The sequence below is a fragment of the Etheostoma cragini genome, chromosome 1, assembly GCF_013103735.1.
Source record: "Etheostoma cragini isolate CJK2018 chromosome 1, CSU_Ecrag_1.0, whole genome shotgun sequence".
Taxonomy (NCBI): domain Eukaryota; kingdom Metazoa; phylum Chordata; class Actinopteri; order Perciformes; family Percidae; genus Etheostoma; species Etheostoma cragini.
The window spans coordinates 24,308,779-24,334,228 of NC_048407.1; the positions used below are offsets into that span (position 1 = coordinate 24,308,779).

At 39.3% G+C, this 25,450-nt stretch overlaps 1 protein-coding gene across 10 annotated transcripts in view; it reads left to right on the forward strand.

The window, feature by feature from the left end:
- The first annotated feature begins 3,300 nt into the window (after positions 1 to 3,300).
- The window catches only part of spata17 (spermatogenesis associated 17), a 39,382-nt gene continuing 17,232 nt past the window's right edge, over positions 3,301 to 25,450 (forward strand). For all 10 annotated transcript variants that reach the window (XR_004657545.1, XR_004657546.1, XM_034878492.1 and 7 more), the window contains exons 1-7: positions 3,301 to 3,449; positions 4,024 to 4,113; positions 5,291 to 5,372; positions 6,838 to 6,888; positions 9,724 to 9,827; positions 18,370 to 18,493; positions 23,411 to 23,653. Coding sequence is in view for 8 of the 10 variants with exons in the window: in XM_034878492.1 (XP_034734383.1) it covers positions 3,382 to 3,449; positions 4,024 to 4,113; positions 5,291 to 5,372; positions 6,838 to 6,888; positions 9,724 to 9,827; positions 18,370 to 18,493; positions 23,411 to 23,653 (762 nt within the window). In the remaining 2 variants the exon portion in view is untranslated. The remainder of the gene's footprint in view (positions 3,450 to 4,023; positions 4,114 to 5,290; positions 5,373 to 6,837; positions 6,889 to 9,723; positions 9,828 to 18,369; positions 18,494 to 23,410; positions 23,654 to 25,450) is intronic.

A 25,450-nucleotide genomic window follows, 5' to 3' on the forward strand; every position in this document is an offset into this window, starting at 1 on the left:
CAATTTGCATAGAGAAGACCAGGTGTAGCTTTGGGCCTTTTCAGGCCTTTGGCTTCTGGTGTTGAGGATCCCTCCATATTTTTCAATAACATTTTAGTGTCACATAGATGGCATCCACTCAAACTCTGATGTCTTTTAATCACTTTCTCGAGTTGACCCTATGCGTGTGATGGGGAATTTTTATTCTCTTTTACCGTATTTGACAAAACTAGGAAAATAACGCCTAAAATATAATAAATTACGCTATGAAAGAAGTTGATGCAAACAGAATTTTTTTTTTTTACATAAACTCACTTACCAAATATTGTGCTACCCACTATTGTATTCACCCTTGCCGTAAAGTTTAAAATGAACATTTACTGTATTATAATTTGTCTCCTGATGATTCTTATATGTTGCCTGTGTGTGGAGTGGGCTTTGGAAGAGGTATCTCACTGTGACCTTCAAAAACTGTCCCATTAAGAATTTGTGAATCAAGGTCAAATATGTAACAAAGAAGTCCTTTTGCATTCTTTTTATTTTTTAACTAACATTTTCCCCATTAGAAAAAAATACTAAACTGTCCAAAGCACAGGCAAAATACATTTACTCATTGGGATAGAAATATGAAGTGGTAGCAAAGTGACACATGGCACATACGGCCAAAACAAAGTTTAGATCTTTATTGATTTGTGCCAGATTTGTAACAAACATGTGGATCAGGACATTGTTAAATGTTGATCTAGTGTTTGCACCAGGTGCCAACAGAAAGTAGACTACCAAAAACAAAAAATAAGGGAAACAGCCCCATTATTTTGCTACTTTTTTGCTGATGCTCTGAGCCAGCCTGGACCAAAATGACTTACAATCTTCTATGATGCGCCTAAGTTGAACACATTATTTTGTGATTGGCTTCATTCTAGTTGAGTCTCAAAGAAAATATTCATGAAAATATTATGAACCTTTTGTCAACCACGTATTTAATCACAACCCTTTACTTCGTTTTTTGTCTCATTCTATAAAACTTCCTTATTTTATTTGGAGTAATAGACAAACAAAACCACACAATTCTTAACTTGGTTTAATAGTAAAATGTTTCAGGAAATTCAGTCATCATTGTTTCTTTATTTTACACAAAATCAAGATGTTGTGTGTTACTTTAAAAGTGCTGCAAAACAATATAACAATAGATGATAGAATGATTTGATAATAACTAATACAAACCACAATTTTTGTCTAAAATACATTTTCCAGCTTCACTTTGCTCAGTGTGGAAGAGAAGAAAAGAAAGAGTCATTATGGATTTCAATTAAGTGATCCCTGGGCAGAGAGGGATGCGTCAGAGTGGGGGAATTAATGTGCTGCGGACAGATGTTTAATAATAATGGCCGAACTGGTCCTGCCGAGAAACACACATTCCATCCGCTGCACCCAACTGTGTCTGTAGGAACACACATGCACAGACAGACACACACACAGACAGGCCCACATGCACAGACACTCACACGTAATCACTCATATACTGACACACAATAATGATTCATACACATGCGCTGTGCAGAGCAATGTGTGAAAGCCTCTCACTCTCTCTCTCTCTCTCTCTCTTTCACACACACACACACACACACACACACACACACACACACACACACACACACACACACACACACACACACACACACACACACACACACACACACACACACACACACACACACTGGTATCTGCTGGTGTATGTGCGTTTGTGTCTTTATGACCAGAGCTGGCCACAGCACATATGGCCCTCATTTAGGAACAATGGGCATGGAGAATGACTGGTTGGATGAGCTTCCTGACTGTGAGAGGTGACTGGAGGCATGTTAAATGACATGCCCCGTATGGAGAGATGGAGCGAGAGAGGAAGAGAGGGAGAAAGAGGCCATACATAGGTAATCCTGGATATGGAATCATTGCCTAGTTGAGCAACAAAATAGTTTAGATTGAGAAGAGACAGAGGATGGTGAAAGAAAAAAAAGAAAGCAGAAAAGGCAAGAGAGCAGCTACATTGAAAGAGAGACAAAAGGGGAGGTACTTGATGGAAGAGTGTATTACAAGAGTAGAGGGACAGGGAGAGGATGATAGTGTGGTTGGGTCTGGAAGTGGGTCATTAGACAGTGTGTAAACAGCATGTCTTTTTATGAAGTGCTCTCACTCGCCTTTTTGTGTCGTTCTCTCACAGATACACTACGGGTGACACCTAATCAGTGTTGTGGCAGGACGAATAGCTTCCAGCTGTCCTTATAGTCTTGTCAAAAACAACACTTCCCTCAGAATCTCTCTCACTCACATTCACTGTTCATACCGCCTTGTCACAACAACATTTCTCCAGTAATTACCAGGGTGGCCGCCCTCCTGCTGCCCCTCGATGGATGGGCTGAGCCACCATGGGTTTGCCCCTCCAGCCATAACTCTACCTAGGACGCCTGCCTACTGCTCTTCACCACTGTGGTAGCCCTCAGACAGCAAATTAGCCTGAGAGAAAGACAGAGAGACAGAAAAAGATACTTAAACAAGCCCACTGCCTGGCTCACAGAGAGGCAGGCATGCCAGTACACAGACATGAAAGAGCATGGAGAAAAATACTCACATGCTCATTCACTTTCACTATTGCCGTTTGCCTGTCTCTAAGGAGTCATTTATAATACAGACAATCTTTTCCTCTGACCATTGGCCAGACAGATGTCTTTTCTTGCAGAGATACACAAGTGCACACACACACCCTGCTGAGGTGGTCATTTTGACAGGCGAAAGAGGCTGAAGAGGAATGGGTGAATGACAAGGAGGGGAAATAAGAAAGGAGGAGAGGGGAGAAACGAACTGATAACTGTATGATGAAGGGTGATAACGTCAGGAAAGGGAGGAAATGTTGGGATGAATTGAAGAAAGGCAGACTGCAGATCAATACTCAGATCCACAATCTGCATTAAAAAAGAAGGCTTGGAAGAACTTTCGTTTCTGGGATTTGTTTCTCACAATAAAATGCAAACATTAATATCATTTTTTATTCAAATACAATCTAACAAAAACAAAAAGGCTGATGCAAATTAGGACTTCATCCTGACTGGGTACATAAAATATATGCTCACAGAAAATCCCAATACAAAAGTAGGCCTATCATATACAGATAAAAACGCTTATATCAGCTGAAGGCAGAGCCTATTCAAATTATCAGTTTTTTAATGTTTTTGTTTTTTGCAAAAGGTCAATAAAGAACTTTTCATTTAAATCCTAAACCGTTAATATTAATATACAGTCTATGCTTAAAATCCTACTTTTTAGAAGCTTTGAAGAAGATTTGATCTCCACCCACATTGGCAACTGCAGTGTTGTCAAGACAACGGGTAAACTGTCGCCTAAGGAAACATGGCGGAGCTGCTGAAAATAAAAAGTGAAGTTGATGAATTCAAAAAGGAATACTTCCACAGAAACAGGTACTTTTCACATTAATAAGTATCTATATTAAGATATGAAAGACTATTGTGGCTGTTGTTAAAAGTTTAGCAGTTGAAGTCAAACCATTACACCAATTAGCGTAACTCAAAATGTCCACAAACGCTGTGGTCATGCTTTTTTCCGGATGTCATGTTTGTACAAAGCGTTAGCTAGCTAACTTTAGCTAACTATTATTGTTTTGACGCTATTACACTAACCACGAAACAGCCGTTTCTCGTTGAAAAACAGAGACAGCAGATATTTCTGTCGTATTTTAGCTAGCAAAGACGATTCTTTAACGGTAGCCAATTAATTACGGCTTAATAATATTTGACGTTATATTGTCTCTTTTATGCATTTAGTGGTGCCATGACAAAAGCAATTACAATATCTGAAGCACAGCTGAGCTTGCGACACATAGCTAGAACCCACAACAAAGGCTACTTGCAAGTGCAGATATTGTACTACTATTGCTTGAATGGCATATTATTGGGCGTACACATATGGGAAAATGTAGCTATCTAGCTAACGTAACAGCAGAGTTATTTTTTTGTGTCTCTATGTGTGCTTTAGTCAAGCTGAGGAGAACAGACAGAGGGAATACCAGGCCGCCAACCGGATTCAGAGCTGGTTCAGAGCCTGCAAGGTGCGGGCTTACCTCAGGTATGGTTTGTGCGGCCTTACCTCAAGCATGGTGTGTATGTGTACTATGTGTGGTGAGTGTGTTAGTCCAATTTGAATCTTTAAACCAGCGATTTTTGGTAGGCTACTCTTTTATATGCCACGGGCAAAAAAGAATATAAGCTTTAATATTTTATATACCAATTTAAGGTTTGCTTTACCCCTCAAGGGTTGAAAAACATTCAGACAGGGCTCTAAGAGTTAATTTCAAGGGAAACCCTGATAGTAGATTACTCTCATAATTATCCCACTTCTAGAGCTTTGCAAATGGCCTGGAGAAATAAATGTCGCTTGCACTCCATGCTCCTTTCACACACAGAAAAATGAATGTCCCTATGTCTGTGCTTGTTCCTATACTGTGACCCCGGCACTATTCTGCAGGGTCAGCAGACAAACTTCCAGACAGTAGGTTAATTCAGATTACTTTAGTTAATTGATCAATGCATTAAGTGGATAATTAGCAACAATTTTAGCTGCCTAAGTGCAACTCCGGGGTTGTGCTATCCCCCTATAAGCATTGATTTTCTGGGCATATGAATGGCCTTTTGGAAATTGATGGCCTCATTGGAGGCAGAGAATCGTAGTGGACTTGCATTTAGAGTATGTTTGAAGATGAATACAAATGTGTGCCGCCGACTAAAGGGGGTGAAAGGCTCATCAGACATGATCGAAAAGCCTGGAGGAGTAGAAGTGTTGTGTGTGTGTGAAATTGTGTGAAAGTGTGTGTTTGTAAGTGTAATGTTGCCCTGACCTTTTAATTGAAGACCTTTACAACCTAACATTTGTATGCACAAAACAAAAGTGCTATTTTCCTTATTGTTTTTCAGGAAATAGAATTCTAGAAAACTAGATCACAGTTTATTAAAGCAGCATTCATTTTAGGGTATTTTGTGATTTATTTAATTAAATTGTATTATATTCAGGAATGCAAACGTTTGTAGCTTTAATAATTTTTTTGTTGCAGATCCCTTATTTCAAAGTAAATGTGTTTGTGTTTTTTGTACTCTTTCTGAGCGTAAAATAGATTAATTAAAGATCAAACTAAGAAATTCATAATTTTTTCCATCTGTATCTGAACTTTTTTTAGTGTTTTTCTTCATTTCAACTACTGAAAACTACATGTCCAATCCTCTCCTCAAATTGACTTTTTTTTTTACAGCCGTCTGCACAAGAAGGCAATCATTATACAGAGGATATGGCGGGGCTTCACAGCAAGGGCAGGTTTCAGACAAATGGTGAAGGTAAGCCAGCGCCTGGTATGGCTATAGATATATTGATTATGTTATGATAGCTTGCATTAGAATTCAATTGCTATATTCCTAAGTCCCTGCGTCTGACCTTAAGAAATATAATTCACTCATTACACATTGGGAAATTAGCACTTAGGAAATATGATGCAATATGATAAGGAATTCCATCTATATCGCATCCTGGGATGTATATAGAAAAAGTGTGGAGAGGAATAGAGTGAATGAAAGAGTAGAGGAGTTTGTGTGTGTATGTGTGTGCTTTAGTAAAACAAGGCCTCATTTTCAGCATATTGCCTCCAACTGCTTCTTAATTGAACAGATTGTTGATACCGGATCCAATACCCAGCGCTCTCACGTATAATTTTCTCCTGGATTGAGTTTTGTAAACGTATCACAACAAGCTATTTATCATGCCTGTAAATTGACTGTTTGCTAAAGCATAACTGCCAGCCGCCGTTTGGGAGGCGTTCAAGAAATGGAAAAGGGGGGGTTGGATGGTGGGGGTGGGGTTGAGGAGTGTTAAAATAAACGATGAAGGATGTGTCACATCACACATATGAGCTAAAAAGAGGCTGTTTGGTCTCATTTAGAAACAGACAAGCACTAATTTGAATCACTCAAAATTGCCACAGCGCACTATTTTGAATTATCCCTGAGAGATTCTATCCTTCCTCTTCTCTCTCTATCTCTCTCTCTTGCTCTCTCACTCTCACTGTCTGTCTTTTTCCTCTCTCACTACTGCGGACCTTATCATGTGTAATGTGTCAGGCACAAAGCTTCATCTCAAAACATCAAGCTGAATTTACAACCTCTTTTCAAGTCTTTGTCATCCTTCCCCTTCCTCTCCTCCCTCTCTTCCCTGTCATTATTAAAAAAGACGTGTTGAGATATGAATCCCTTTTATAGCCAACTCTCCAGTTTGCTCCTGAAATGTGCCCCCAGTGGTCGGCCTGCACGTTTGGTGTGCGACAGCTCAGTGAGAACACCACTGAATATTCTCTGGCCTTTTGTTTGTCACTTCTGGCAGTGTTGTCATTGATTATGAAATCCAGAGGAGAGCGTTTGGCCGTCATACATCTCCATTAGCTCGCTGCTTGACTATCATAGATTTTCTTGGCCCTTGTCTGCGTTAGTGTATTAAGAGAGTACCGTCCTCCCCTTGATACAAAGTCCTGCTAACCTCCCTCTCTCTCTCTCTCCCTCTCTGTCTTTCTCTTTCTCTCTCTCTCTCACTTCATTCCCCCGACTTTTTCTCTTGTTCCTCTTGTCTCTTTTGCTTTCCCTTTCTCCTTTTCTGCCCCCTTCCCTCCTCCCTCCCCATTACATTGGCCCTATCTGGGCTGCCTTTGTGCAATGTATTATGTATAAAGAGCTCTTTATCTTTTGACGCCTGCTGTTGACAGATCAGAGGGCTGGGAGACAAGATGTAACACCATCTTTTCCTTTGTGTTCACAGGCGGCATATTTTATCATGAAGATGAATTTCTACGAGGCGATGGCGGTCAGGGTAAATATCACCACAGTGTCTTGTTTTGGCAAATGGAGTGTCCGGGTGGGGGGGAGACTCTGTTTCTTTGTATGTGCTGTGAATGAGAGGCCCATGAAAAGCAGCCTGTAAGCACGCCATCGTACCTCTTATTGCAAAAATTGTCCACCATAGCAACTTTTTAAATCTTTCATGCAGTTTTTTTCTTACTTTTTAACATCTGGCAGCGTGTTGACGTTACTGTACAATTTAGTTTTATACATCATTCAGGCCTTAGAATCAGATATAATACACAGAAAAGTAGTCCAAATTATGCTATTTCAAAATGTTTTATCGTAATTTATGTCTTGACTCATAGACATTTGTCTGTGTACACTGACAGCATTGTCCACATAATTTTCCACATTTACATCTGGCTTCTATTTCAGTTTTAGCAATACTGTTTTTTATTTAACTTTTTTCTTTGTGCCCATGACCATCCACATGTTCCCCAGGCAGATACTACTGTTCTCATAAATCATAAAACCTTGGCTGTGACTGACGCTTTGGCACTTTTACACAAGGATATTGCACTGAAACCTTATATGTTTACAATTCCATATAGCCTACTCGTTTGGCTAACTGTTTCATTCTGCCTAAACCATTAAAAGGTTTTATAGGCCAACAAAAAAATCCACTAGTGTTTATTGAAGAGGGTGTGTCGCCGTTCAGCTGGACTGAGATGGTTGCAGTATTTTCATATTGGTGGAAAAGCCTGGAAATTGAAGGCATTAAGTTTTACACCTAATAGAAATCCAAACAAATAAAGCTGACCACCCCGTCGTTTCTATAAATGTCACAAAATAAGAGAGACATAGATCCAGGAGTAGTGTTTGACCCATCTGTTTTAGGTCACAGGGCAAAAGGTAAGAGTTTAAGTCACCATGTAGAGCAGAAACTTCTGAAGTTAGAGAAATTAGGCCTTTATTACCCTTATAAAATAACCATAGTTTCCTAAAGGAAGCAATAAGAATTTAAATGGAGAATAAAATATACGTGAATAAGGCAGCAAAGTGGCTCAGTGGTTAGCAATTCAAATAGGGATTGGGTTTCAACCCCACACGGGCCATTTTATTGTGTGTGTGTGTGTGTGTGTGTGTGTGTGTGTCTGTCTGGGTTTTCTCTGGCTGCTCCACCTTTCTCCCACCATAAAAGACATACTTGAAGGTATTAGCAACACGCCTGCCACTACCCTTGACGAAGGCTTTGGCCTCCGCAGTAAAGTTGGTCCCTGCGCACTGCACTGTGTACTCCTAAAGCTATGTCCTGGCTTATGTGTAAGTCAATACTTAAGAAAGTAAAAAATCATTATAACTACATTATAATAAAAGGCTATTGCCAATGCATGTGTGCACCTGGACCTGTTCTTATTCATTATGCCACCTGTTGCTATGTATGCCAGACTTAAAGAGAATGTATGTTAGTTTTTTATTAGATTGTTTAAATCATGCAAAGTACTGTGGGTGCTTAGCTATACCATCAGAAACTCGTCTGATACATTAAATGTTTTGACAGAATTAAGAAATAGTCTTTGTTCATGTGTATGAATCTGGAATAGAGAGCAAGAGGGAGCTACCTTCCGCAAAAGACAACAAATAAGTATTCAAAGTGTAAATAAAGGGGAAAAGTAAAAGGGAGACACAAAGGGAGAAACAATCATCTCAGATTCCCCTTGTGACACTTTCTTTGAATCAATTTTGATTCTTTTATTTTCTCTCTCCCCTCCTGTTGTCTTTATCACGGCCTGGTAGCTAACAGAGGATAATGTATTAGGGCCGTAATAGAAACCAGTGTTTACATGCCACACCTCGGATTTGTATTAGATTCAACAGCATTGATTTCACTAGTCAACAAAGGTCAGCAAGAACTCGGGAGGCGGCAATTACTTTATTTAAAATTATCTATTGACTGGCAGATCAATGCTAATTCTCATTTTGCTCTTTGTTGTTTTTTATCCATTCTCCACTCCACCTCTTCTCTGCTTTCCCCTCTTCTCATAGTGTGATTATTCTTTTACCTGTCGTTGTTTTAATCTCCTAATTAGTCTGAAGGACATCCGCCCCCTTGCTTTAAAACGGTCCACTGGTGGGTGGGTGGGTGTGTGTGTGTGTGTGTGTGTGTGTGTGTGTGTGTGTGTGTGTGTGTGTGTGTGTGTGTGTGTGTGTGTGTGTGTGTGTGTGTGTGTGTGTGTGTGTGTGTGTGTGTGTGTGTGTGTGTGTGTGTGTGTGTGTGTGTGTGTGTGTGTGTGTGTGTGTGTGTGTGTGTGTGTGTGTGTGTGTGTGTGTGTGTGTGCTAGCTAATCTGCAGCCTCCACAATCAATGTAGACTGATACAGTTAAATGTTTGGAGCTCTGACAGCTGTCCTCCCTCTGATTGTCCCTCCGTCCCTGCAGAAGAAAAAAAACTGCATGCATGTTATACATGGTTTAATAGTGTTCTCCCATATGTCTTAATACCAACATCTACAGTATATGTTTTTTGTATTTGTCCTCTGCAAGTTTATGAATTGAGAAGAAGCATTAACAAGACTGAATTTACAGTAGACTGCATATACAATGAGAAGACACATAACCATGTCTGTTGGAAGAGCAAAATTACAACAGTTATATTGGTATGACATAACATGCCATCATTCTGTCTGTTAAGAGCAACACTTTTCAGTGTTAGTCATTAAAACAGTTGCTATGTGAAACAAAATTATTTTTTTCATCTTCTTAATAATTAAGCATAAGGTATGCCACACTATTAGATTTTACATACCCCATGTTGTTGGAAAACATTTGAAGAACATTAATGTAATTCTTGAATCCCTCACAGATCCAGCAGAGATGGAGAGGATTCTTTGTGAGGAAGCATATTCATAACTACTACGCACGCAAGAGCTATCTGGAAGGACTTTCCAAGAAAAATGAACTTGTCAGGTAAAAAAAGAATAGTGCTGTAAATGAGGCTCAAGAAAGCAGACACTTTAATATCTTGGCAATTGAATGAATACTACACATACTGCATGTTAAGGAAAAATTTAGGAGCCGCACAACTCATTTGACATACGTGAAGAAGATTTGGGAGACCTTGATGAATTACCTTAAAGCATTTAATGAACACTCAATAGAGAAGGCAGTACAGTTTAACCACTATGTGTTATTTTGTCGTGCCGTCCCAACTCTCTGAAGTTCTTGTCTTCCTGAAGGTGTATTTAAACTCATGTTGGTGGAATTAAGTTTAGCTGAAACTTCAAGGTAAACAAAAGTTTTGCTGGCTCCCAAATATCTCTGCACATTGTGTTATGTGTTTACTTTCTCTATGGTCTTGGCAGGATGAGAGCGCTTTAGGCAGCACTGCCTTATCATACAGCTATAGCCTTCTTCTGTGCCTGGAAAGGTTATGAGTTTATGTTGGACACTGATCTGAATAATATCTGGGTAAAACTGCCTCATCTTACATAGTATGAGTTAGTAAGCAGGAAAATTCCATCACATTGCACAATACAACAGGTGCCTTAGAGACAAGAAGTAAGCAAGGTGTACTTTTTAAAAAAACTATTTTGAAAGGGAAGGTAATTGTTATATACCTTACTTCACCTCGTTTCCTTAATGAGGACTATTATTGAGTGCTCCTTAGATATCTGCAGGGTAAACTGAGACAGCTAGCTATCCCATCTGTCCAATCTTAGTTTTCTCTCGCACAACTATTTTGTAGCGGCTCTGTGCGGAGTTTAGCACTGCCCATGATGATTCTGATTGGTTTAAAGAAATGCCATTAATCCAGAACATGTTTAGCAGTCGGGGAAGTGAAGGCACTAGACTCTCCGTCAGCGTGCTTTGGAGAAGGGTCTGTCAGAGCGGGACTGCCATAAACTGTGTGTGTGTGTGTGTGTGTGTGTGTGTGTGTGTGTGTGTGTGTGTGTGTGTGTGTGTGTGTGTGTGTGTGTGTGTGTGTGTGTGTGTGTGTGTGTGTGTGTGTGTGTGTGTGTGTGTGTGTGTGTGTGTGTGTGTGTGTGTGTGTGTGTGTGTGTGTGTGTGTGTGTGTGTGTGTGTGTGTGTGTGTGTGTGTGAAAGCTTAAGGTTTTTCACAAGATCTGTACATGCGCGGTTGTTACCTCAGAGAAAGAGAACTGGGGAAGAGGAAAGGAAAAGTGAATGGATGAAAGAGATACAGAGGAAAGACGAGAGAGAGAGAGAGAAGTCCTCTAGAGTGCTCGAGGCTAAGAGTGAGAGAGAGAGAGAAGTGAACGAAGAAATTAAAAATTAGCCTCTGACTTGAACCCAAGCTTGTGCATTAATAAAACATCCTGTGCTCCAGGGCTGACTGCTAGAGATACGCCATCTTTTATTTTTGACAAAAAAAAAAACCCATCACGTTTAGCTAATAGTCACATTTTTAATGTTGCTAATATATTTTACCGGAAAATATCTTTAGGCTTCTGCTAAAATTAAATGTAAATTTGTTAAAGTGCTCTTTGGATCACTGACTTTCCCCCTCACGTCCCCACCAGCACTCCACCTTTCCCCCACACTCCCTGCCCCTTTTTAGAGGTAAGAGGGAACAACGCTGTCCAATAAGAGTTTTGCCACTTTAGTATTATATCACGCAAAGAGAAACACACACAGACAACTTTGTCAGGTGTTTTAACACTATATCAATGACGAAAGATGGAGAACTGGTAAAACTATGCTTATAATAGTTTATCCTTTTCACTAGGAAACAATCCTAGCCACTATATACTTAAAATGAGCATTTACAGAAATCTTAGAGAAAATATATTTGTAAAGTGTAAAGACCAAAGATTACACAGCTTGTTATAACTTGTAATATGAAAACTGGTAAACTAAGCAACTAATCTGAGGCTGGATCAAATCAGTTTGCATATTGCAGTTTATAACAGTAACATTTTTACTTTGCTATTGTTGGACCCGGCCTAGAAAAACAAGTCTTTTAAATATGCTTTGCTGTCATACACATTTTTCCAACCCCTAAATGGTATATTTTAAAAACAATCAAGTACAAAGGGTATGTATTTAGAGATTAAGTTGGACTAGATTAGAGAAATGTGTTAGTAAAGAATTCAAAGAGCACAAGATCTTGTTTAATTTTATTTTTGGACTGGTCTGACTGTTACATTATCAACTGTGTGACATTCCCAGTCTCCTCATACACACACTCTCACACACACAGCCCCTCCTCCACAGTGGTTTGGGGTGTTGAGGTCATTTTCTCTCCAGTTAATCACATGTTTATTTTGTGCTGCTGGGTTCACGATCAATTAACGCCATGCTGGAATTTATTTAAAATATCCTTTCTGTGTTAGCCGCTGAGCCCTCGGATCGCTCGCTGCCTGATCACTCACCCTGCAAAGGTCTGTTTTTTAATCCACCAGCATGCTCCCTCCCTCTTGTGAGTCTGTCTGTCCAGTCCGCTGCATAAATTATTCAAAGTTGGTCTAATAGTCCCCATTTAGCGCAGGCGGATCGGCTGCGCATGGTAATGATATAGGAGTAATACATAGACTGCCAAACCTCTCTCTTTTCTTTCTGACTCTGTTTTAGCCCCTCTTTCTCTCTCAAGACGGATCTCTCCTGCACTAAACCATATGTGTCATTTCATGAGGTACAGCATCCAGCTAATACACGCTTCTTAAACTACCGTTTTCTATCCCCTGCCTTCACTCCGCCTCCCTCCCTCAATCTTTGCCTCTTCCTTGTGTATATCTTCCTCAATCTATTTTGCTCTATATCGTTCTCTCCCTTTCTCTACCACTGGTACGCTGTGCTTTAGTGTCCATTCTCATTCATCCTTCCTCTCCTTCTGCATAGCCTAATGAAGTCAGGACCCCGGCGCGGTCCCCACTCTGCCACAGTTTTCCTTGATACCCCAACAATTTATCACTTTGTCAGGGAGACACTTAAAGTTCCTGGGCTTTAATAAGGGCATCCAGTGGGACGATGGGGGCAATTAGGAAAGCGGAGCAAACCCGCTTTGCATATTTACTAAATGTGCTGGTGTCATCGCTGTTGCCACCAACACGGCCTGTTGACTGCATGAATTATTCCTCTATCTGCAATAAACAGCTGGGTAATTATTACTGCCATAATCAGATAAATAATTCTTCCTGCGATGTTGCAGCGACATGGCAAAATCTTTTAACTTATCCTAAAGAGAACGAGGTAGAATTTATGGACTTGCTGTGGCTAGGCTGAGCAGCACCAGTGTTTGCTTTTATTTTAAAAAAAAGTATTCTTCTCTTCTGGTGCGATGCTGTCTCCCTTCTTCTCTCTACTTTTTCTTGTCTCTCTTTACTCTAGCATTCTTCATTCCTCCCTCTCTTGTGTCCCTCTCAAGGACATTCATGAAAGGAGAGCTGCTATGGGGGAGAGAGTGCGGGCCTGCCTGCACGCCAGCCCTACGATCACTCTCTACTTCTATGCGTCAGTCTTTCTTTTGCTGCTCTTTCTTTCTGATCCAGTTTGGGTAGAGACAAGTTCATTCCTTCAGTCTGATTGGATTTGTTTGTGTGTGTGTGTGTGTGTGTGTGTGTAAAATATGGGTGTTGTGCTCTTCCTGCCTCTTTAGGAAATTACTTTGGAGCGTAAATAAATGGAGAAAAGTATAATGTGTGAAATTGTAAATGTTTTTTTCCTTTTTGAATATTGATTGGAGATCATTTCAATGCTTGAATCATTGTTTGTTTCCATACATCGGTTATACTACTTCAGTGAATTAGTTAATCAATCAGTCAGTCACTTAAATGGAAACACTGTGCTATGAGGGTGTTGAAGACTCAATACATTGAGCCGGTCACTGTCTAAATTGACTGGCTGGCTACCCCCTCGTTTCTAACTATTGAATCATTTAATTGGAGCAATTAAAACAGCCAATCAGGTCAAGCCTTTCATTAAATATTAAGAACCTGGCCAATTACCTACTCTGGTGCTGCCCTGGGCAACTGGAGCTGTGGCCTGCTTTCCCACAATGCCTCACTCTCTGATATCCCATCAGCCCTTTACACCCCGTTATGAACCAGGTAGTAAATAATTGAGGATGACGTGAAGAATTTAGTTGTACCATATTAGCCATTTAAATAAGTTAACGGTCCAGGGTGAAAATGTCAGTTTCAATTATTTGAAAGTAGTTCAAGTATACTTAATTAGCTTGTCCAACAGTTATTATCTCTTATCAACTATAAAAATATTTTACAATATCAAGATCCCATTAAGGCTTTGTTTTTTCTTAATTATCTTAAAACATTAACCATGCGCCCATATGTACAGTGAAACAGATGTTGCTTGCACTAAAGTACTGAAGTACTTTCAATGAAAAGATGGGTGACAAAATCTACAGTCCTCCTTCCTTGCAATAATGTAACACTGTCCATAGAAACACAAAGAGCACCCACTTTGTGTTTCCTTTATATTTCCTTTTCCTTTATACAAAAAGACTAACTTTGGAAGAGAACTTAGAGTGCTGCAGCCTCATATTGGATGAGATAAACTTAAAACTCAAAAAGTGGGTAAAATAGCAATGATTGTCCTTGAAATACAATAATGGCAAATTCAATGTAAAATCCCTTTCAGATGGTTCTCTCAACAAGACTATAGTTATTTGCTTGTACTGCCAATGTGATTTAAGTTAGCACTAGAGTGACTCAAATACCACTAGAGCATTAAAAACTCTAAAAATCTCTTTTTTAAAGTACTTTCAGAAAAAAAAGTAATTAATTTGCAAGTTAACTATGGACAATCCTTTTTATATTTTAATCGATTGACATCCCTTGTACATTTATGTTTTGCTTTTCAACCTTCTCACTCAAGAGAGATACAATTATTACTTTATCTGCATTAAACACAATATAGTCCTTTCTTTCTTTCTTTCTTTCTTTCTTTCTTTCTTCCCTTTCACTCAGTCAAATACACATACACACACTCAGGGCATGTGCTGCGTGCCGAACAAGGCTAATGAGGGTTGTATGTTGTGGCGGCTGGTTGGGTCGACACAGATCGAGGTGCCTTCAGCCGTTACAAATCTGTTTGGCTTTTGTCCACTACACAGCAATTAATAACACTGGGGCTGGGGGCAGGGAAGCAAAGGTCACCCATTCAGCCTCTGACAAACACACACACACACCCACACACACACACACACACACACACACACACACACACACACACACACACACACACACACACACACACACCAGGACACAGAAGTTTGTGAACACATAATATGAGCATTGATACACACATACTATGATGTAGTCTCAGTTAAATACTCTCAGCTCAGACACAAGCAGACACATGAGAACAGGTCCTGACCCCCAAAAACATTGCCGCCTGTCTTTAAGGTTTAAAAATGTATGAACAAACAGAAATACACACATATACTGTAAACATAAACATGCACCAATTGTGTTGTGAACCAGACTGTCCAAAAATAAACCAAAACTTTATATTTTATATTAATAAGTAAAATCCCTGTTAGCCAGGTGGACAAATAGAGGCCAAGCAACCTCTATATTCACACGCACACGCACACGCACACACACACACACACACACACACACACACACACACACACACACACACACACACACAGAGTGCTCTGCATATTTCATTTATTTTGTAATTTAATCTGGTGCTGAGGAAGGACTGAGAATGCAAAGGCAACGGGAACGATGTTGTGATTTCTTTTTAAATGTCAGTAGCCACAGACACACTATGAATATTCTGATCCCTCTGTCAAGGCTTGTAATTGAAAACAGAAGTTATGCAGAGAAATAAATGATGGAGAAGGAGGAGAAGAAAAAGGAGGGATAGAATAAGAGATGAAGGATTGTTGATGAGCTATGGCTAAAGTTATTGGTATCGCACTAGTGGAATTAGATTGGCTTTACTTTTAGCTTTGTGCTTTGTGACCGGGTGTGTATGCATGTGTGTTTTAGTAATTGTTTCCAATTCCCTTTTTAAGTTATCACCCCCTTGTAACAATATGGCTGCGTGATTGCAAAATGAAATTGCTGTGTATGGGCTTTTAATGTATCCCATTTAGCCAGCTTCGCTTAACAGATGTTACAGACAGACCTGTCCTGGCTGCGGTGATGAAATATATCCATCATCTCCCACTTATAGCCTCTTTTGCTCTCACTTTGCTGTTTTCCTTCCAAGCTGTCTTATCCTCCTGTTTTTCTCGCCTAGCTTCTCTGTCTTTCCATGTCTGTCCTAGTCTTTCTCGTATCATTAGTCAGTTTTTTACTAATCTGAAGGACACTTCAGGGAACTGTCAGCTTTACAATACAAAAGGTATAAGGTCAGCTTAATCTCCAGATAATATGTAATGTAAGAGGTGAAGTATCAAAACAAAAGGTATCAATAAAACATCTCTTTACTCTCTCTTTTAATTGTTATTGCAAATAGTGTTAAATAAAATGTAGGAGCAGTAACCAGCCAGTTATTGTCATTTAGCAAACGTGTGTGAGTATGATTAACTATTGGTCCTGTATGATTAAGATTAATTAAGAACATTTCTAGAGCCACACAATTAAATCTAAGATGTTAGTGTAAAACGATGAATAAAGTTGGTTCATCTTTTTTAATGTACTGTACAATGTATGTATTACAGTGAGGAAAATGAGTATTTGCACACCCTGCTATTTTGCAAGTTCTCCCCCTTAGAAATCATGGATTGGTCTAAAATTGTCATCGTAGGTGCATGTCCACTGTGAGAGACATAATCTAAAAGATAAAATCCAGAAATCACAATGAATGATTTTTTAACTATTTATTTGTATGATACAGCTGCAAATAAGTATTTGAACACCTGAGAAAATCAATGTTAATATTTGGTACAGTAGCCTTTGTTTGCAATTACAGAGGTCAAACGGTTCCTGTAGTTTTTCACCAGGTTTGACCACACTGCAGAAGGGATTTTGATCCACTCCTCCACACAGATCTTCTCTAGATCGGTCAGGTTTTTGTGCTGTCGCTGAGAAACACGGAGTTTGAGCTCCCTCCAAAGATTCTCTATTGGGTTTAGGTCTGGAGACTGGCTAAGCCACGTCAGAACCTTGAAATACTTCTTACAGAGCCACTCCTTGGTTATCCTGGCTGTGTGCTTTGGGTCATTGTCATGTTGGAAGACCCAGCCTCGACCCACCTTCAATGCTCTAACTGAGGGGAGTAGGTTGTTCCCCAAAATCTCGCAATACATGGCCCCGGTCTTCTTCTCCTTAATACAGTAGAGTCGCCCTGACCCATGTGCAGAAAAACACCTCCAAAGCATGATGCTACCACCCCCATGCTTCACAGTAGGGATGGTGTTCTCGGGATGGTACTAATCATTCTTCTTCCTCTAAACACGGTAAGTGAAATTATAACCAAAAGTTCTATTTTGGTCTCATCTGACCAAATGACTTACTCCCATGACTCCTCTGGATTATCCATATGGTCATTGGCAAACTTAAGACGGGCCTTGACATGTGCTGGTTTAAGCAGGGGAACCTTCCGTGCCATTAATGATTTCAAACCATGACGTCTTAGTGGATTACCAACAGTAGTGGTCCGAGCCCTTTTCAGGTCATTGACCAGCTCCTCCCGTGTTGTTCTGGGCTGATTTCTTACCTTCATCATTGAGACCCCACGAGGTGAGATCTTGCATGGAGCCCCAGTCCGAGGGAAATTTACAGTCATGTTTAGCTTCTTCCATTTTCTAATGATTGCTCCAACAGTGGACCTTTTTTCACCAAGCTGCTTGGCAATTTCCCCGTAGCCCTTTCCGGCCTTGTGGAGGTGTACAATTGTGTCTTTAGTGTCTTTTGACAGCTCTTCGGTCTTGACCATTTTAGTAGTTGGATTCTTACTGATTGCATGGGGTGGACAGTTGTCTTTATGCAGCTAACGACCTCAAACAGGTGCATCTAATTTAGGATAATAAATGGAGTGGTGGTGGACATTTTGAAAGCAGACTAACAGGTCTTTGAGGGTCAGAGTTCCAGCTAATAGACAGGTGTTCAAATACTTATTTGCAGCTGTATCATACAATAGTTAAAAAATCATACACTGTGATTTCTGGATCTTTTTTTAAAATTATGTCTCTCACAGTGGACATGCACCTACGATGACAATTTCAGACCCCTCCATGATTTCTAAGGGGGAGAACTTGCAAAATAGCAGGATGTTCAAATACTTATTTTCCTCACTGTATATTATTTGACTGCTAGCCCTGTCATGTAAATTGTTTAAAAAATAATTCTATTTATTTTTATTGTATTGCTTTTATCTTTAGATTTGGTACCTCATATTTTTATTGTGTTTTTACTGTGTTATATATTTATTCTGCATTATTGTTTTGGACAGCCCTTTGGAAACCTTGTGTTTGTTAAAATTGTGCTGTAAAAAAAGTGGATTGGATTGGAAATGTAAGTGTAGAATTTGAAATGCAAAAATATTTGTAAATGCTGTGTGTGCCCTGTAGGATGGAGCTGGCAGAACTTGAGGAACTACAGAAGAGAGAGAGAGACTGTGTGGAGATGGTAAAAGAACAGACAGCCAAGGTCTACCAAGCACACCGGTTACACCACCTCCTCAGCACCAAGCAGGTTGGTCTACAGTAGCACAAATCCATGTTCAGACTAATATTTGACCAGAGGCTGATATATTGTGATTCCTTCTTAACCGCAGCTACAAAACAATGGTTCAGTCAGAAATATTCTCCATTAAAACCTTATTTGTAATTCTTTCACACAAAAAACATTCAATAACCACATTTGCCAAAATCAATGAACTAATTTCTCATTCTACTCCACCACCTGCAATACACTGTCTATCTGCAGCACATTGTTCAAATGCTAACACACGGTTTTCAAATCGTAAAAAAAACGTTCCATACATTGCTGATTTTAGCTGAAAGATAAGACTTAAGATGATGACAACTTGTGACCAGATGCAGAAGAGAGGGAGAACTAGAACCCCCAGTACTGTACATTATAAGTTATTCTACTATACATGTTGATGTTTTTTGTAATTATTATTGCAGCCCTGGATTTTCAGGTATACATTTTTTTTGTTTCAACTTTTTATTTTTCAAGTAAATTATTAAACTGCATGCACAGATACAAAAAGGATTTTAAAGCAAATTTCAGATTTATTGTTGTTACAAACACTTAAGTACAGTCCAAGTGAAATGTGGTATTCTTGTTCTATAATGAAATACTGAGATATGTGAACAATAATTTAAACTTAAAAGAGGCTCATTTGCATAGAAAGGGACACATTTTCGAGTGACACCGAGATCGAAAATTGGCTGATGGTATGCTACTGTGGTACTGTGAGGAATAAGCTGATCACCTGGTGGCCCTGGCCGCTCACTACGGCAACATGTGTTACTAATGTGCTGGTCATTGTAGTTCCACCGGCACACCATTTAACGGCAGGTGGAAGTGGTGGGCAAATGTCAGTGACAGTAAAGTAATTTCATATATTCTTGCCGATACCCAAAGTTAATATTAGATCTAGCCATTTTACGCCAAATGTATACATATTACATAATTGAAATACTTGTCAATAGCACAGGAGCAACAAGAAAATGTTTGCTTGACAGCGCAGTTACTGTTTTCATGTTTTCCGCTTTCCATTTAGCAAAGCTGGCTAGGCTACATTAAAAGCAGTAGTGATGGCAGTTCAATGAATGTGGTCTGTTTTGTGAAGGAGTGGTTAGTGAAACTGGTTCAGCTAACGATCCTTTAAAGTGAGTGGTGCAGATGACGCCATGCGTCTGATTGAAATGTGTCTACATAATTTCATATACATTTTGTAAAAACTAGTTCTTTAACGTCACTTGAAAGTTATAATTCAAAATCCTCTTGCCTTGAAATTGGCAGGGAATTATTAAAGTTTAGGTTAATCCTTTATCATTGCTTTTAAATAAAGATCTGTGTCTCCAAATGTAACTCTACACAATATTTACACCCTGAATATATATCTGACTTCATAAAATAAAGTTTAAACCTTAGATTTAACGTGGGAAATAGCAAAGGAATAGGGTTAGATAGTTTTATTTGTATCACATGAAAGGTTGATAAAACACCTACACTCTATAGTCATGCATGTACAGTATCTCTGAGACAGAAACGTTTGAAAATATCCAATTAATGCTTGACTTAGTTGTAGTTAAAGGTTAGACTTACCGTGTATCTACAATAGGTTGTTATGCAATAAATTATAATTATAATAAGTAATTATTTAGTAAAAATTCAAATAAGGGTAGAAATTATATTGTAATTAGAATTAATTTTGGTATTGTAATAATGTAGTTAAAAAAACACCTTAACTAAGATTTCAGGCATGAATGTGAAGCCAAATCAGGAAAAAAAGCTGTTAACCTATTTACACTTAAAGCAAATGTGGGGTTATGTGGGTGTCTAAAAAGTATGTCAAAGAGAATATACAGGCAACATCAGCAACTCACTAGAAACTTTTTTCTAAGAAGCACACTCATAGCCATACCCAAATATCCACATGCACAGCTCAACAACCAGAGACTCACATAGGCAATGGGGTAAGAGTTACAGATAGGGAGCTCCTTCCGAAACAGGCTGCAGAGACGAAAAAGGAAGAGCCTCCTTCTTTACTTCTTCCCTTAACACAGACAGGCTGTGTGGCCTTGATGTGTGTGTGTGAGTAAGTAAGGATGTGTCCTCATGGCTCTTCTGATGTGCTGAGTGGAGTATTTTAGTGCTTCCCCTGGCAAAGGTGTGTGTGTGTGTGTGTGCGTGTGTGTGCGTGTGTGTGTGTGTGTGCGCGCGTGTTTGTGCGCGTTACATCCACACTTCTCTGTAACTCCCCACTGGGATCATAATGAAGACAAAGCACACTGGTCACTGTTGATTCAGCACCACTACTTCTCTCACTCTCTCACTTTCTCTCTGCCACTATCTCTCTCTCCTTCATGCATGTGCGACCGGCATCGTCGTCATCTGGCTTACTACTTACTTCCTGCAGGTATCACATATTCACTTAAAACGTTAACACACAACTATTACTCACTTACAAACATTTTATTATGAAGTTGGTGTAAAATGGAGTGCAGTACACTGCAAAAAGGGATGTCTAAAACAAGATAAAAACATAAAATCTGAGGAAAGGTACTCAAAACAAGTGAAATTATCTGTCCATGCAGCAAGAACATTTTGCTTTTTAAACTTGCTTGATTTAAGATTATAGTGTAAAGTTGAACATTTAAAATAAATTCACTTTTAATACAAGATAAATCAATAAACACTTCTAAATCCAAGTTGTTGTTTTTTATCTTGGTAATAACTAAATAATTTGCAATGTAGAGTTTGCAAATTGTCAGATTATTGTTGGCTCTCCAAATGCTTTGGATGGGCTGTATACCCATGTGTTCTTTGTTTTTATCAATCATTTAATAAATAACTGTATTTTATTATGAATACAAAAAAGTAAAGAAAGGAAGAGAAAATGTCTTGTCCTCTGTCCATCTTTTTCTCTCTATATATCTCTTGCTCTCTTTCTCTGCATATGGCAGGGGATTCTTTCCCTTCGTAGCTCTGACCTTGTCAGCAGTGAATAGATGGCTCTCCCACACAGTTCATCCTTCCTCACTTCTCGGACCCCAGCCCACACACACATACACACATATACTCACACACACAGCTTACCAAAAGGCCCCAAGTCCCCATGACAGAGACAGAGATGGTGTGTTCCTGGGGTCAACATCATTGCTCTTCACGTAGCTAGGTTGGTACTTTTGGGCTTGCATGTGCGTATTTGTGTGTGTCTTTAGGAGTGGAGAGAATTACGTTTGTGTTTGAGTGTGTGTGTGTGTGTGTGTGTGTGTGTGTGTGTTTGTGTGTCCCCAGCCTTCTGTCCCTTCTTGTGTGAGTAAGCTGTGTACACTCATCCCTAATGCATTTTATAGACTGATACTGAACACTTAAGAAATGTCATGAAATACCTGACAATGAGCTTTTTGTGTGCCACTTCATAAGATGTTGCTGAATGGTCAATTGTAGGAACAACTTTGAGGGTACAATGTTTTCCGTCAACACTTTCCAAAATGTTCAATGGTCATGGTCAAATGTTTTTTTGTTTGCCATTTTGTCGTTGTGATATTAGTGTGTTATATTAAAAGGGTCAGGACCTTTTAGTTGAAGCTCTTAAAAGAGAGTGTGAATGCAAAGGAACAAGTGCAGTCCTGCTGTAGTAGTGCAGTAATACATTCGTAAGAGGATCAGCACGTGGAATGTGTTGATCATGAATATTTGTCTTGTTGTAAGAGGTGGCCTACCCCTTTTGACTAAATGTTAATAATGCATTAGCTCAACTCTCAACTTTGTGCTGGCACAAAAAACTGCACCACGAAAGAGACCCATAAGTTAAAAATCTGCTGTTATCAAGTTATGTCTACAACCCATAAAGAAATTAGGGTCAGTGGAGTTAAATTAATTTCTACTCATTCTGAAACACTTGACATTTACAATCAAAAGTATTCATCATACACTAATGAAACATTTACTAATTAACTAGTCTATTATTATGTTATTTTAAAAAGAGTGAGGTTTGGGTCTATGTAGTTGGAGCAATTTCCAGAGTATGCCCTTTCTCCTCTCTCTCTCTCCATTGTCCCAGTCTTTTAGAGTGGCCTAAATAGCAAGCGGTGCTATTAGCATATAGAGTAGATTACAGAGTCCTCCAACCCAAAGCTTTGGTCTGGTAATTAACACACAGGCAAAAGGATCACTGTGATTTGAATAATTATTACTGAGGCCGTCTGTGGCAAACCTCTACCCCACTTCAGAACAGGAGAGGCAAATTTTTGTATGTGTGTATTTGCGGGTGTGTTCTAGTCAACAACTAGATTCAAGTATTGTACAATGCCACATTTGTCACATATGCAGCTTGGTTGTCCCTGTAGTAATTTGTTGTTATCTATATATCTGTGTGAAATGCACACACAACTTCTCTAGCCAAATATTTAGCCTGGCAAAACCATTTGGTTGGCCAAGAGCCAATGAATGGTGTATACATTTGAGGCAGTGAAGATCAACAACTGTTGTCAGCTGGGACACAGAATGATGAATTTCACAAAGTTTAGGTTAATATGGATAATACGAAGGGCATTAAAAGGCAACACTGTGATGAAAAACAGTATGAAAAAGTTGTCAACAAAACTTATGCTTTAAGTTACCTCAGAATATTGCCCATAATAGTTTAAATTACTAACAGTTGTTGATTTCATTTCAAGCTGTCCCAGGAGGTGGCCATTCTATTATTTGATGGTCCCCCTGATAAACAAACGGCTTTTTAATTTCCCCAAAATGTAAATAGATTTTAATACATTATAGTGTCTTGGCAGGATAGGACAAAGAAAAAAAGAGCATTGAGTAAGACTAATATCCTCTTAGCCAGTCAGAAATCTATCTGATGTTCAAATTGCTCTCTCTCTCTCTCTCTCTCTCTCTCTCTCTCTCTCTTTCTCTTTCTCTTTTTTTCAGTGTCCAGGGGTCTTTAACTCTCCATTTAGGCCAGCCCCCCATGAGATGGAAATACTGCTGAGGCAGGTCAAGTACCAGGCCCCCACCAGGCTGGACCCCAGGGGCAGGGCTTGTCTCATGGGCATGCTTGGCCCAACAGCCCCCAGTTTCCCTGGGACTCTTGGATCCCCATGGATTAAAACCTCTGGAACCTGCTGCTCCTCCAAGCCCATACTACCCCCCATTTCCAGCAAGAAACAGCAGGTGAGATGGTATAAGCTAGGATCATGACAGACAGGAACATGTGGGGGCAGAGAAACAGAGCGCAATAATGTAAAAGAGAATACTAAAGAGACAAAGGCTATAAGGGGGAAGAATGAGAAAAAGAAAAGCAATATAACATGCACAAGAGGTGAAAGAGAGTCATAATTTTACAAAGTGTCATACTAATTATTAAAGACCACCAACATCCCCTTCTTGTCCCGTTGGATATGGCTCTTGATGAAAGCTGAGATCCTTTAAAACTCCTTTTAAAGAAGAATGACATCATTAAAACATGGCAGACAGCTCTCTTGGGGGCTACTGCACAGAGCCGTTTAGTGTCTGTGTTTCAGTGAGTACTACTGTGTGACTGTGTGTATCAAATGTTTGTGTACCAATGAGTCCCACACGCAGCTCTCATTTGTTTTCCTCATCCATTCAATGTCCAACCAGTATGAATATGTGCTGTCACTGTGTCAGGCATATAAGGATATATTTGGATATCTACTTTATGGTCATTTTGTATCTTTAGGGACCTTCATGCTACAATATTAAAGCTGCATATTAACTTTTGGCCACAGTCATGTTTGAAAAAAACTCACAAGATCACAGCATACTGTCAGGTTATCAAGTGATATAAAAACATGATTTGTTACACATTCAGGAGCACAGTAACATGGACATCCCATTGAAGTTGTATTTCTTCAGAATTTGCCTTAGAATTTGTCTTAGCATAGTCCAGCTCGGCTTTTGTGTCTGTGTTGTACATGTGTCTATGAACGAATGTGATTGTGTGCATGCATGCATGCATATGTGTGTGCATGTTGATTATTTGTTAAGGAGCCATTTCACCATTTGTGTTAATTACACTCTGTAGCTCTTTATGGAAAAGCGCTTTCCATATAATTAGTTTCAAGTAATGTAACATAGGGGAGCAGAAGTAAGGTGTGGATCTGTGTCATTTTATAAGACACTCACTCACTCTATCACTCACTCTCTCACTCAGGCATGTCTCCAGTTGACTGTAGTTAGCGTAAGTTCATTAATGGTGTCAGGAAAGTTTCTTGGTGCTGACATGGATAAGAATACATTATCCGTCTATATTTATAGATGTCTCTGTCTTTCCCTGTTGCTGCCTCCCTGTGTTTTTCTGTTTTGAGTGTGCAGGAAGTTCCCCTTTCTTTTTTTTGCACTTACCCCTACACCCCACACACCCTTCCTCCCTGGTGTGATAAATATCTAGTGGTGATGGATAAGGTTGAGGTGCTGGCTGTGGAAGTGGTCAGACCAGGCCACTGATCCCGTGGCGATAGGAGCAAGGACAGGGTCCCCGTCCCTCCCTCTTTCTCTCCTCTGTCATCCTCCCTCCTTTTTAAACAGCAAACAACAACTGAAGGTCACCTCAAACAAAGCAACAACATTTAAGTTAATCTGCACAGCCCAACGTTTACACATCACTATCACAAAAGAGCATATACAATTTACATAGCAATGACTATTTAAAGGTTGCATTTAGTTGTTCTTATTATCCAGACACATACACGTTTTAATATTTGTTCAGTATGTTTAACTGAAAAATGTCCTTGTATGTAGAATTGTTGCATTTCACACTAAAACCACTATGAATAGTGAAAACATCATTCCTGCTTTTTATCACTACAAACTACGCATTTTCTCCTTGTACTTTTCTAACATACTTACTAACAACATACTAATTTTGTGTGTGTATGTATATATACACATAAGTATATGTATATATACAAATAAGATATGTATATATATATACATATCTTATTTGTA